This window comes from Rhipicephalus sanguineus, chromosome 4, assembly GCF_013339695.2.
Source record: "Rhipicephalus sanguineus isolate Rsan-2018 chromosome 4, BIME_Rsan_1.4, whole genome shotgun sequence".
Classification (NCBI taxonomy): Eukaryota; Metazoa; Arthropoda; class Arachnida; order Ixodida; family Ixodidae; genus Rhipicephalus; species Rhipicephalus sanguineus.
Window position 1 is genome coordinate 152,985,408 of NC_051179.1, and position 14,305 is coordinate 152,999,712.

At 46.9% G+C, this 14,305-nt stretch overlaps 1 protein-coding gene across 5 annotated transcripts in view; it reads left to right on the forward strand.

Annotated features, from left to right (window-relative positions):
- LOC119390813 (A-kinase anchor protein 1, mitochondrial) overlaps positions 1 to 14,305 on the forward strand; it is a 115,201-nt gene that overhangs the window by 71,443 nt on the left and 29,453 nt on the right. For 3 of the 5 annotated variants that reach the window (XM_037658512.2, XM_037658509.2, XM_037658511.2), the window contains 2 exons: positions 3,805 to 4,910; positions 7,389 to 7,487. In XM_037658512.2, coding sequence (XP_037514440.1) covers positions 3,855 to 4,910; positions 7,389 to 7,487 — 1,155 coding nt within the window. In that variant the 5' untranslated portion in view covers positions 3,805 to 3,854. The remainder of the gene's footprint in view (positions 1 to 3,804; positions 4,911 to 7,388; positions 7,488 to 14,305) is intronic. The other 2 variants (XM_037658514.2, XM_037658513.2) reach the window with 2 other exon arrangements.

A 14,305-nucleotide genomic window follows, 5' to 3' on the forward strand; every position in this document is an offset into this window, starting at 1 on the left:
GCAAATCGGCGCAGCCTAACTCCCTCGCGCGACCTGGGCACGCAACGCGAGCAGCTAGCGTCTCCTTTTCTTTTTTTTTCTTTTTGCCGAGTTTGCTCCGTTGGCGGAGTGGGCGGGAGAAAGCCAGGAAATTGCGGCCCTAAGTGAAATCCCATCGCGCAGCGCAGCTCGAATTGCTCTCCCGCAGGTTTGCCGGTGCTGTAACCGTTACGCAGTCGCTCGTTCCGGGTGCGAGCTGAGACGTTTATCGTGCTCCGGCCGGCTGCTGCTGCTGGTGTGCAGCAATTGCTTTTATGAAGCTGCTCCCGGGTGTCGTCGTCCTTGTTCGTAGTGTGCGCGTTCGTTCATAACATGTCGTTAAGATGCGTAGCCGGCGTTTTGTTTCGAACCGAGAGAGCCACAGTCGGCTTCGAAAGTTTTCTCAGACCACTAGGTCTGAGAAAACGTTTGAAATTGCCAGAAATTTGTGACCGTATTCGGTCGGACTGCGTAGTACACGTTGTTAAAGCGTCCTATATCGGGGCGCGAATCTTAAATCGAGGCTACCTGCCGAAGCAGCGGGAATATGCACTCCCCATACTGTGGACACTGCCTCGACGTAGTGTTGCATATATATATATATATATATATATATATATATATATATATATATATATATATATATATATATATATATATATATATATATATATATATATATATATGCGCCCACGGCAACCACCTACGCACGCCGACAGTGCTTGCTTTCGGTCTTTCTGGTTTCACTATGGCGATGCACGCTTGTTCTCTTCGTGTCGAGAATTGTCACTTGCTATATTCGAAGTCGCCTTTAATTGGCATTCAGGTTTGCAGCTTAGCGCTTGACCTGTCAGCTTGAACCGAAATGTCGTCTCGTACGGGCTAATGAGGCGCAGCGAAATAGTTTTGTCGCGGTAAAACTGCGACCGTTCATAAAATTACGTCGAGGTTACAATTGCGAAACTGGTCACACGCTCAGATCGGCTGTACTTTGTAGTAACATTAATTAAATTCAGCCCGATTGATTTTTTGTAGTGATTCTGTCGTATACACTCGCCTTCGACGCTTGCTAAATGAAAGGTCATATCGCACGCACTTTCGAGGCATAGACGATTACTTCGGAGTGCTTAGATACCGACCTGTACATCTATATTCAAGGTTCCAGTAATGTACTAATGTCGCACATAATGACAGTGTTAATACAGAATATAGTTGATAGCGTGCGCAGATTATTTCTACGCGCTGTATAAACCGCGTTAACACTGAAAAAGCACGAAAACCCTGTCCTTGGGTCGCTCTACTCACACGTATGCACGAACTACGCACTCAAACAGCATGTCGTAGTGTGCTGGGCGCCAGGGCACCGCGAGATCCAAGGTAACGTGTCGGACCAGCTAGCTGCATCCGTCCACGAAAACACTGCGAATACATCCATCCATAGCCATCCCTACACTAGACCTAAAACCCTTACTTAAACGAAAGCTCAGGGCTTATTGGCAGAGCTCATGGGATAGGCACACACAAAATAAACTACAACGTTGTCAAGCCGCAAATTGGTAATTGGCCGCAGTGTCGAGGTGACGCCGCACAGCAGTAACACGTACCAGGTTAAGAACAGAACACACATACAGCACACGTGCATACCTTCTGTCTGGTGGTGATCCACCCATGTGTGAAAAAATGTGGTGAACCACTTACGGTGCTTCACATTTTAATCCAGTGCAATGAATTAGACGTTATTAGAAGAACACACTTTCCATTACCCTACCAAAGGCAAATACCACTACATTCATCGATGTTCCTGGGTAGGGAACCGCTTTTCAATTACGAGTCGTTGTTCGCGTTTTTAAAGGATGTTAGTAGCTTTCACGTCGTATTTCCAGGCAATCTAGAGGTCGCTGCTTCTGTAGCTACCACCTGTCTCCCTGCCTTGGGGCTCAAAGGTCTTGAGGAGGCAGGCGTGTGCTCACATAATATCCCAATCGTTTTATTATCACAACCACATGCCATTTACTGTCGCTATACGCCTTTCACGTCATTCTCGTGATTTTAATACTTATATGTTTCATCCGCCTTTAGCGCGTGGAATTTTAGGCCCCAGTACAGCCACTTAACATCATTGATCGCATCCCACATCATGTCCTCGCGCTCTTTGGCCATCAAATGGCCCTTGCTCCAATAAACACCATATATCATCAAGCCGCTTCAACATGACAGTTACGTGGAACGATTTCGTTCTAATTATTTCACGGCGCCGCCGCTCGGCAGGATAAGCGGAAAAGAGGTCGAGACACATTTCTCGAACACGCAAGCCGCGTTGCCGGGAGTGCGGCGGCGACATCTAGTAATTAACACCTTCTGCGAAAGCTGCTGGATGTGAGCATGCGCGGTCGGCTGCATTTGCGAAATGTCTTCGCTTGACCTACTGGCAGCTAGCTGCTTTGGTCGCCAGGATCGCTTTTCTAGACCACTGTCTCGACCTTTTCAACGTTCATTTGACAAATTGAGGAGCATTTCAGACTGCAATGAAGTGTAATTCTAATTAACTCGCAGTTCGCGCCACATATCTGCCGAGGCAGTCTGTCAAGTGAAAGGCTTGAAAATCGTCAATCGGTCTCTTGCTGCAGAGTGCAACGCGATCGAGACTGTACTCGAAACACTCGCTGGTTGTCACTATTCTGAGACACCCTTTATGGTATACTGCTTGTCGTTGCTCGGGGTGGAAACCACTGAATTGATCACATGGTGTTGCGGCCATCACCGTATAGCGGCGGGTGCTTGGCGAGCTTTTGCGCAACGCGCACGTATTTCGAGCGGGGACGTGGTTGTGTTGTTTTTTCTGTGCACAGCTCTCCCATTTTTCTGTGGTGCTTGCATGTGGTGTACTCGGACTCCATCAAAATGCACTATCGCAAAGTCGCCCAAGTTTCAAGCCTTAGACCGTATTAGTGTGAGCACACCTTAGCTTTTTAGGAGCGGCCACGGTGTGAGCGGCCAAATGGTCAGCTAATCCTTAACACTGCCCATCGCTGCTTGTACATGGTATCTTGATCTTGCGGCATTTTGTATCTACCACAGCCATTAAACCGTCTAGTAGAACTTTCACTGTGCTTCCCCCCCCCCCCCCTTTTTTTTTTTGCGTACTGTCGTTGCAGTCTATAATTCCTGTACATTATGCGGACCTCCGGCGAATTCCAGTGGTCGATTTGTGAAGCAGTTTTTCTCCTCGCCATTTCTGACATGGTTTGTTCGGTCCTTGCTGATCGATCCGTGTTAGACTGATCTATTAAGGAAACGTGCGGTATTCCGCTTAATCAACTAACGGCTGGCGCTTTTCTCGCCGTGGGCCGAAGAAGCTAACAAAAAGTAAACGAAAGCTTGCTTCAAATCGAACCCCCTCTAGTTCGCCGTGAGGGTCGAACTCGCCACACTTTATAATGATGTCTGCGCACACCGCTTGGCGGCCGTCGATTTCGCCTGCGTTAATTTGCCACTGGGCGACACTGTCTTTCTGGCTTCTCTCTCATGAGTGCATGGCCCGCTTTTGCTCTCTTTCCTTCCACCACGGCGGCGCATCTTTTCCTTTCGCTGCCAAACATTCTCGGGCTGCTTCCTTTAATTTCCTGCCTGGCGAAGGTGTCGAAAGTGCAGGGCTTTCTCGCGCGCGCCCTCTTTCTTTCCGGTGTGTGTGGCGCGCGCCCTCTTCTACTCTGCATGGCTGCGCGGCGGTGTCCTGTGGGTTTCGGGCGTTGCTGACCTGTGCCGCCCTCCCGGTTTCGCTCCCAGGCCGCGGCCACTGGCAGACAACCTTTGGTCCGGGCCCGCGAGGCCAGTCCATGGCCGGTCTGGGGCCGAGGGCGGCTGCTGTCACGCTTCCGGCAGCCGCGGCTCTCGCTCTTCTTGTCTCCTTCTTCCTGCTCAAGAGGCGCCGCTCCAGGAGGCCTTCTAACTCTGAGTGCTGCTCCCTCTCTGAAACCACAGCGTGCCTCCTCGGTAGCGACGACGACCAGGAGGAGGCCCACCTCCGGAGTGCGCCCGCGAGCAGCGGTGACCAGCAGGTGCTGAGGTCTTCGCCGCCGCCCGCGCCGGATAGCAGTCCCCCGCCCGAGCCGTCCCCCGACATGAGACTCCGGGACGGCAGCAAAGTGGGTGACGCGAAGCTCAAGGGCAGCAACAACAACAACAACAACCCCAAAAGTTCGCGGTGTTCTTCCGCGATGGCCGCGACGACAAAGACTGCCGGTGGCTCGACGACGAAACCGCCGTGCTCGAACGCAACGAGCGGCAAGGTGTGCAATGCGTCCCAACCAGCGCGGCAGCAGCAGCAGCAGAACAGCGTTGATGTGGTTGTCACGTCGGCGGCGGCAGTGCGCGAGCAGCCGGCCCCCTGTGCAGTGCTGACCGTGGAGATTCCCGAGCAGCCGACGTCGGTCCAGAGGCCCGAGGACGACTCGACGGTGGCGGTGGTTGATCGGGACGCGTTGTGTGGGGCTAGTCCCAGCGGGTCGGTGGACTCGCTGCTCGGCCAGTCGTCGCCGTCGCCGCCGAGCTCGACGGTGTCGCCGGCTCGACGCGAGAGCGGCTCCGACCCTAGCTCGTCGCTCCTCGCGCGAGACGTGGCCGCGCTGTCGCTGGCTGAGCAGCAGCCCTCGACGGCAGACGCCGCCGCCGCAGACTCCTCCGAGAACTCGACGGAGGCGCCAGTGGACGAGGTGATCGTGAGCGCAGTCGCGACGACTACGACCGCGCCCGCGCTGCCTGATGGGCAGCCTGCAACGAGGCAAGACGACGCAGCGTCGCTCAGCGCCGCTGACGTCGTGCAAAACGAGGAGTCCGTGTCCGAGGACAAGAGCCAAGCACAGGCGCTGTCCTTCTCCGACGCACACAGCGAGGTGAGTACCGGTTTGCAAGCTGTCGGCGTTTTTCTTTTTTACCAGCGGAGCTGTCTAAGCTTGAGTTCTTTGTGGCCGGCGACCGCTCAGAACTCCGCGCAACTGTGCAAAGCGAAGTGGAAGCATAGCATAGCCAAGTGAGGGGGAGGAGGAGTTATGTGAGCGTGAGAAGGGGAGAGGGTAAACATAGTATAAGTCTTGTATAGTATAGCAAGCGGATGGGAAAGGGAAGTGATGGTGAAAAGGGAAAGGCCACCAGCTCGGCTGTTTCCTCAGTTTTGGCACCACTAGTGCACAGCTGCCCCCAATATTTTTTTTCTCCGATGTTTTCATTGCAGTTTTGGTAAAGTTGGGGTACATGGGCATTTTGCAATGAGTCAGCATGCCACCTTAAGTGTAGTCCACTGCTCAGTGTACATTTGTTTAGAATTTTGCTGATTCATTGAACCGTGTGTGTTCAGAATAGTTGACAGTGGAATGCATAACTGCAACTGAGGGGTTTGTATCCGTGGTCAGCAATCGTATAATTGTTTCACAGGCTCTAAACTTTTGTCCAGAGATACTAGCAGCATTTTCTTGCTATGATTTGATTAGCCTTTTCTTTCTTTAGCCACCTGAAGTCCTCATGTTTCACATTGAAGTATAAAATGGACCAACTTGCTTTTATTCTTTCTTGCTGCTTCAGATTCTTTTTTATTACTGGATAGGTAACTGTGAAAGCATAGTTCTGTGAAGTGCATGCGCCCATGAAAGATGAGAAAACATCATAAATCTGACTTCTCTGCAACGTTTATGACGCAGATTTATGTGCTGGCATTTATGCAGGCTTTATGTCAACTACATCTTTATGACATTAAAGCAGGACTGGCACAAAATTCTTGTCTCACCTTTCGTGGGCCATCACCTGCCATATGATGCCTTAAGTTCCTGGGCATGCAAAGAACCTTTATGACAGCATACAATGTGGTGAACTCAAAAAGCATGCATTACCTCTTGGCGCAGACAGGGTTTGTTTAGGATTGATGTGCATGCAGGGCAGGGCGGAAAAGTATTCCAGAACACGGATATAGAAAAATATATGCAGGAAATATATGCAGGAAATATATGCAGATACGTTTGTCTTTGATGTTATGGGATACTTCACGGGTAATTTTGCAAAAAGACTAAGAAAGTATCATTGTGGCGAAAAACTGTGCGGGTAAAATGGCGATAGGGAATGCACACGCGCAAGCACAGATTGGCGATGAACTTTCAGGTGCTAATCTGCGCTTGTGGGTTTGCATTCCTTGTCACAGTTTTTTCGCACAGTTTTCATCATAATGGATTATCAACTTTCCCAGCGCTCAGTTCTTATCAAAAAAAGTCTCCCGAAATACAGGTACAGGTATACAAATACAAGAGTACAGATACTGGAATACTTTATTTCCATGATCCTGAATCTCCGCAAGGACATTAATCAAGTTTAGCATAATATTCTGAATAATGTTCCAACACACTAAGCCTTGCAAGTCGAGCATATTGTTTGAATCGCTAACAAACGCCTGTGAATTATCAAAAAGCTTAGATTTATTCTGCGCTTAACATCCTTATTGTTGAGAAGGTTGCTGCATTAATTGCTCTTATGCAACAGCAGCTTCTCAAACAGGCTGTCTTTCAGAGAGCGTCAGTTCGGCGTCCACACCAGACTAGTGAAGTAGCTGGCCGCCCGAAAAAAAATTAGGGGTGCTGTAACAGCCTTGAGAGACAGCGACTTTTGTGAGCTTTGTTTCGCACAAAAACGTTTTCTTCCCCCTCTGGGAAACACATCAGCTCATTTCCAGCAGAAGGTAAAGGGATACCTGTGTACTGCACGGTAAAACGATGTGATCAATACATTTTTCAAGTGTATCTTGACACAGAAATAGAGATACTGAAAAGTATCTCCGAGATACTAAGGCAATACTGCCCAGCCCTGTGTAATAAGTTACAAAAGTTTGCAGGTGAAAGTGTGGGGTCACCTAGTATGGGCGATGCAAGGGTTCGTGTTGCATTGAAGGTGCATTGCCCTGTTCTTGTCTAAAACTTCAGATGATGCAATAGTAGGAGAACAGGGATGAACAGTGCTGTATGTTTGAATAGACAGCTGCACCACCATGCTTATCCCATGTGGAATGCGGACAACTGCAGAGTGAAAACCTGGAGAATGGTTTACTCACCTTCCGTCCATCCTTACAGCTAGATTCGATCACTGTGCGATGAGCAAAACCAGGGCTGGGCTGACAAGCGCTTGTCAGGGCCCTTTGCGACCATTACCTCTGAATTAAACAATGTGGTAAGGCAAACCATACAAGAATGCACACAGTCCATTTGGTGCACATTTTAGAATGCTTACTTTAAAGGTGGATATAGTTGTGCTTTACACATTGCGTGTGTTTTCTTCTCGGTCTTTGTTGTTTGTTTTATGTGTTGGAATGAATCGAAACCTACTCCAATTTTCAGCTATCCCTTTGCAACACGGCGTCCTCATTTGAAGCTGCGACTTACTTTTTACCATTTCTGTGTGCTGTTGGCAAGGAAGAGACCACTAACGCTTCTGAGGTAATGGTAAATTAAACATTCTTGTTGCCTTAAGCTTCTTCATATCACTTCTGCTTGAATTATTTTGCTACGAACAATCACCTTGGTGAAGGCAGTACCTTGTTTAAAGGTGTACTGACACGATTTTGAAGTGCAGCAAAACGGACGATTTTGGTTTCCTTGGCATGTAGTGTTAACGCTCTCCCCACACCGCATCCGGGAAACACGTATAAATATATTTAAGCTTGATTTTAAAGTTTTCATCTCCCAGCATCTGCAAGGCAGCTTCACCGCATGGAGAGCCCTATGACGTTTCAAGTCAGCTCACTTGGTTTGCGAAATCTGGGTTCTGCATGCAGCCTAAATCACAGAAATCGCTGTCGGAGGCACTGGACGACAGTTCACTCATCATGAACCACGTTCGACTGACAGCAAAGGACAGCAGGTGCATATTTCGTGGGTTGCAGTCTGCCCGTGACGTCACGGGCCGACTTGACACGTCACTATGAAGCCGCCCTCTCGAAACCGAAACCGAAACTGCTGGTTGAAAGAAGCGGTATTAAAAATATATGCAATGAATCCCCAGGCACCACGACACTCTTTTTAGGGTTCTCGACACGCGTGCTTTCATTTAGAGCAACAACCCGAAAAATTTTTAAATTCATGTCAGTACTCCTTTAACGAGACATTGCACGTGGGACGTTTTGGCGGGAATTTCAAGATCCAATTATTAGCCTTTTTTAGGAATGCTTGCTGTCGGCAGATAAATATCGCATGTAATTTGAGTGAGTCGTTAAATTCAGTTGATGAAGAAATAGAGCATGACTGACTGTCCAATATTGGGATAGTTATTTACGTTGTGATTACAATTAATTGCTGTAATGTACACCATAACTTATTCAAGCACTGTCACTTGCTTTTAATTTGGTCTCCAGGACCTTGGAATGAAATTATGTAAATTTCATGCATTTACAAGGAGTCGGTCACAATGTATGTCATTTGCAAAGGGTTAGGGTGACACTAGTCGCAGCGATCAGCTAGATAAAGGACTGGTAGAAAATTGTGTTGGTACTCCTCCAAGTTCCGTATTTGGTGGTTTACCATGATCACTAATAATGGTAAGCTTGCAGCTTCATAAAGAAGATGCTCACAGGTACCCCATCTGGAAATTACATTTCTATGAGTGAGGCTTGTGTGCTGCCAGATAGAAGTTCAATTCTCTGCGACGTTAATAGCTTGCAGAGCAAAAGGAATTGTTTGGCACATCTAGGGTTGCGCATCACTACTCCTTAGTGATGAATCTGTGTGTATTTTAGGCAGGTAAAGCACACATGCTTTCAGGCGTACATTCCTCTTATTGTTCAAGCTATGGTTTTGTGTTGCTAGCCGCTATTTCCAGTGGCGGTGCTGAATAGGTCAACACATTTCTTCAACACTTGCTACATGCAAGACTATTTCAAACGAAACACCTGCCGTTTATGTCCGTCTTGCATGTCCCACTTAAAGGATTGCCACAGTAGTGTATAATACACTACTGCGATACAGTAATGCAATACAGTATTGCATTTCCAGGCGCATAGCAGTCTGTAAAACAAGCCAGAGCATTTTGCAGAGCAGAGGGGGGCACGTACCGTGCCATACGACTTAACCATCTTGGCCAACCCTCTTGTGTGTTGGTGGGATTCAAGTTTCTGATTTAACATTCACATGGACACAATACACTGCGAACGCAGGGCATAAACTGACACTTTTGCATAAATGCAGCAAGACCTAATGTATTGCAGGCAATATCACTTAGCCTTGTAGGCGGTTGCAGTTCTGAGTAACCGCCGAATGTATTGTCTGCGCAGACAAATTTTGACCGAAAATAAATTTATTATTTTGTCCAGGCCAGCCAGAATACAGTTGGTAAACACATTCTTTGTCAACCAATAAAAAACCTGTGTTTATTATTAGACAGCTTAAGCAGTATGAGCCAGAAATATTATTTTTTGGGTGTTCAGTAATGGTTACAGAGTCTGTCTTGCTTTGTCATTTAACACGGGGGAAAATTTGGAGTTGCAGCGTCCTTTGTTTCCTTCGGACTTCTACCTAGGGGAAAAAAATGATCATTATATGTTCAATACACATATAATGCACTCCTCATAAAATATCAACTTATTAGCTTGTGTAGTTGGTGTCCTTCTGCTATGAATATAAGGTACCAAAAACAGCCTGCGGCTGAAACGCAAGTAAAATAGTTTTTTTACCATTCCCTGAATGAACTTTTGCTGTACTTTAAATAAAGTTGTTTCACAATCTTTCTTCTTTGACCTATGCAAAAATGCTCATATTAAAAATGTGTATTTGTTAGGTGGGGTCATTGTCCATGAACACTGGAAATTCGAAGATGCTACATTCATGCAAGGTTTGATGCTCCACATGTGCACTTCAGTTTGTTTGCAACAATTGTGCATTGCAGAACAATTCTTTAGCGATGCATTTTAATTTGAAAGCAGCTGTACTACCTCACTACATAGCTCAGTACCTCGATACAGCTTCTAATTCTCTCTACTTCACACATAGCGTTCTCAACTCTTGGAAGAGGCTTCTTACAAATAGAACAATCAATAACTGCCAACTCCAGCTGCAGCGATAGAATTAGCACACAGTGCTTAGGCCATTGGCTTGTCCCCTGACTTGTCGACAGAAATGCATTACGTCAGCGGCTTGTCGCATTATTCTCTCTCGTTTATTGCCCCGCACTCATCTCCGTTTATTACGAAGTGGGAGAGCTTTGCGAAGGTCTGGGTTACCTCATACTCATTTTGTGATGTTGTAAACACTCTAGAGCACACCCAGCCTTTGCAGTGTCCTCTCGTGTGCTCTTGTGTCTGCAGCACCTGCCTTTGTGTAGCTTCTGAACATTTTTGCTTTTCCATCTCTTCGCTTTCCCAAACACCTGCAGCACGCATGTGGCTCCATGCAACAGCATTTAGCGACATGTTCTCGCAAGCTGGCACAGTAGTCAAGCACGGGTAATTAAGGTTGCGGGATGTGGAGCTTCCGTGTGTTGTTATGTTGTTGGGTTAATGTAGACTTTGTTTATAGTTTGTACGCGCTAAAAGGGATTGAATTGCTTAGGTTTTGCGCGTCATTTTTTTTAGTTCGGTCCGTGACGAGTATCTTCAAAAAATCTTGTGGTGGGGCAAAATCAATGGTAGGTTATGTTACGTGGCATCATTCGTCACAGGCCAGGCTTAATTTTCCAGAGCAGTCGTAGTAGGAAAGACGTGAACGTATGGTATTTTCTACATACATGCATTTCTAAAAAAGTAAGAATTTGAGGAAAAAAAATGTGTGGCCTGCTACAAGAGTTAGCCGGAGTGCAGTAAATCAAGAATAATGCTAGAAGAAAATAATAAGACTAAGAACCTGACCTGTGCCGCCGTGTTTTCGTAGTGAGGAAAAAAAAAAAAAGACAGGGACTCTCCATCTGAAATGATCAGAGTTGTTTAGAAGTTTGGGAAATAGCAGTTAAATTTTTTGCCTACCGAGGAAAATCTTGCTCTCAAACATAGCAGATAAGGGCACTTACTGGCCATATATAGACTTAGAACATCTAACGCAGACAAAAATGTTGTGTTTGTGTCATTGCAAGGTGTACATTTGTAGAACACAGAGTGATGTTTTAAATTTTGTCGAGTGCTAGTGTCATGCCTCTAAGTCTTGCAAAACCGCTTTTTAAGTGGCACACTCATTTTTCTTTTGCTTACTTTCATCACACTGTTCAGATCGCTTCCATTTCATAGTTTAGCTATCGTAGGTAGCTGCTGGTAGCCATCCCTCCAGACTGCTTGCTTCTTTTTCCTTAACATCTCGCACCTGTCCACTCAACCTCGTTGCGCATACGTGCATGCACGGTCGGCACCAGGCAGGGGGGAAAAATACGGATCTCAGAGTTTCACAGTGCCTGAAGCACTTCGTCATCGTCTCCTTGTCGGAGCCGCTGCCCTGCCATTTTGTGTGTGGCCTGTGGGAACAGCTGTTTTGTGGAGACAGCTGCTCACACTCTCAGGGCTCCTTCTCGTGTTCTTTCCCCCCCCCCTTCTCCTCCTCCTTCTCCTCACCCTTTCCTTTGCTCGCAAAGAGTCGAGGGGCGAGGTATTCCAAGCCGGCTGAAAGCCTTCTTCCTTTCTGCTCGCCACGTCAGCAGAGCACAGCTGCTCCGATCACTGGCAGTCTCCTGTCATCTGCCATTGGACGCTCGTTTTCCTTGCAGAGGCCCCATAACTTTGACCGTTTAACGTGCTTAACGTCTGTAAACGTGTTGAGTCAGTGGACTTGTTCTCCTCTGTGCTGCGCTTTGGAAGGCCATTGTTCCTTTTGTTTGGTCGGCAACAAAGCCAGGTGTTGCGGATAGTGGACAGCATTGTTGCAATGGGCAGCAGCTGCGTGGAGGTGGTCTGCCCAGATCGGTGCCTCGGCTTTGCGATGAGCGACCGTCGGCTCTCGGCCATTGAAGACATGATTCTGAAGGAGATGGAGGAGTCGTGCGAAGTGGTGGACTTGCTCTCGTCGTCTCTGGCCTCGTTTCGTTGCATTCTTCTGGTGAGAATGTGCTGTCTTCGTATCGCAACATTTCGTACCCTTTCGTGCACTTCTACAAAAGCTTTCTTTTATTTACAGTTTTATCAAAGACTCCTTGCTTTTCTCTGTTACATTCAAAGGTGCGAAAATTTGTGCCCTTTCCCCCGCATTTGATACCTGTCAATTCCGTGCACAACCTTTTGAAACCTATTTCGTTTGTTCCTCCCAGCCTGTCGAGGCGACAGATGAGAACAGCTGTTAATGTTGGCAGTTGTCAGCTTGAGAGGTGTGTTGCTAAGCGCCCCCTTGTAAAGAGCATCACCTTCGCTCTAAATGATTGCCCAATTGTGTTTTCTGTTCCACGGTTGTTTACCAGCGTTATTTATAAGTAGCATCTTGGTGTGCCTTACAAGCAGCTGATGTTTCGCTTTGAAACAAACGAAAGGTGAAGTATTGGCTGATAAATGAGGGCCATGTTTTAAAGATTTTCTTATTCTGTTTATTCTTACTTTGTTGAGTGGTAGATTCCAGAAATACAGCTGTGTCTGCACTAATCACGAAAGGGCTGATGGTTGTCCCTTTGAACGGTAGCCTTTAATGAACGTTTGCAATTAGACAGCGGCTCCTTCTCACTAGCTTTCAAATTTTTCTCGCAACGCTCGCTACAATCACACAGCTGGGGCACGATCGGCACACTAAGTTGTTATCTGCTGTCTGTGTCCTTTAAAGGGCCCCTCACTAGCCTTTGAAAATACAAAGAACGAATGCAATATTCTCTCCTGGCGTTTCTCGCCTTTCTGGCACACTTCATGACGCAGAACAGCAATTCCCGTGACGTCTATGTACTAGTACATACTCTTGATTGGTCCAATACGCGAAATATCGCATGTGAATGGTCTCTTGCACTGCTTTGCCATGCAGCCGCCCATCCGTTCCTCCTTGCCTCGCATGACTTTCGTGCGCGATCAACTGATTTGACTTCATTTTCTTTGTTTCTGATTGCTCAAACTGAGATAACATCGTGTAGCCTACAAGCGCGAAATTTTGATAGGCTCAACGCTTTGTGCTGGCATGGTACACATGCTTTTAAGAAATAAGTGGCGAGGGGAGATATGGCCTGTAGGAAAGGTAGCGAAGGCAAGGAGGGAAGCGTTCCCTCGTCTTTGAACACGGGGTGGTAAGGGGCCCTTTAAGTTCTTGTTTTAAGATTGCTCACACTTTTCTGGTCAATATCGGGCCAAATGTGAAGACGAAGAGCGGTGGCCATTTTGTGCGAGGGTACCTTAAATATAAACGCAATGTTATTAAACATAAAGCATTTTTAACATTGTAAGACAGCCGAGGCTGGTTAATTTCTGCTCTTCTGCCTGCCTTGATCTTCACGCATTTGCTGGAACCATTTGTTTGATACCTATTGTGTCGTGTATCCACCGAGACAGAGCATTGTTTCTCTTTGAAACAGTTGGCCCAACAGACGTGTCATTTTGTGGGCAGGTACCTATCACGTGAGAATTTCAAGCCATCAACATGAATCGTAAATACTCGGTAGTTTGCCATTTGACAGGTGAACCTGTGTTCATCTTTGGATGTTAAATGGAACAGCGGGATGTAAATGCTATGAAGAGTAGCCTTGTTAGTGATAATTACGACTGCGGTCTGCCTGAAATGCCAGGGATGAGCTGGGACAATGTAGTTCTTCGTATTGGATTCTGAATAATCTATTTTCATATGCACCTGGCATGACAATTCTCGAAAACACCGAAAGATTGATGGGAACCTGTTCTGTACATTTTGGCTTCTTATGTCTAGTGCAAGCTAAAAGAAAAGGCACTTAGGTTCTTTTGCAGGAGGTTTTTGAGTTGAAGTTTTATATAATAATTGTTGGTGTTTAACGTCCCAAAACCAAGATATGATTATGGGAGACGCCATAGTGGAGGGCTCTGGAAATTTTTGACCACCTAGAGTTCTTTAACGCGCACCTAAATCGAAGCACACGGGCTTCTCAAGCATTTTCGCCTCCATCGAAAATGCAGCCACCGCGACCGGGATTCGATCCTGCGACCTGCGGTGCAGCAGCCGAGCAGCATAGCCACTAGACCACCGTGGCGGGGAATTTTTATATCCTGAACACTTCTGTGCCCGAGGAAAACTGTTTGAATTACTCTTGGTAATACTTTTTCGCAGCAAGATGGAACATCTAAAATGCGCCCATACCACCATTTTGCACCTGTGAATGAAAATTTTGGGCTCATGACACAGAGCTATCTACC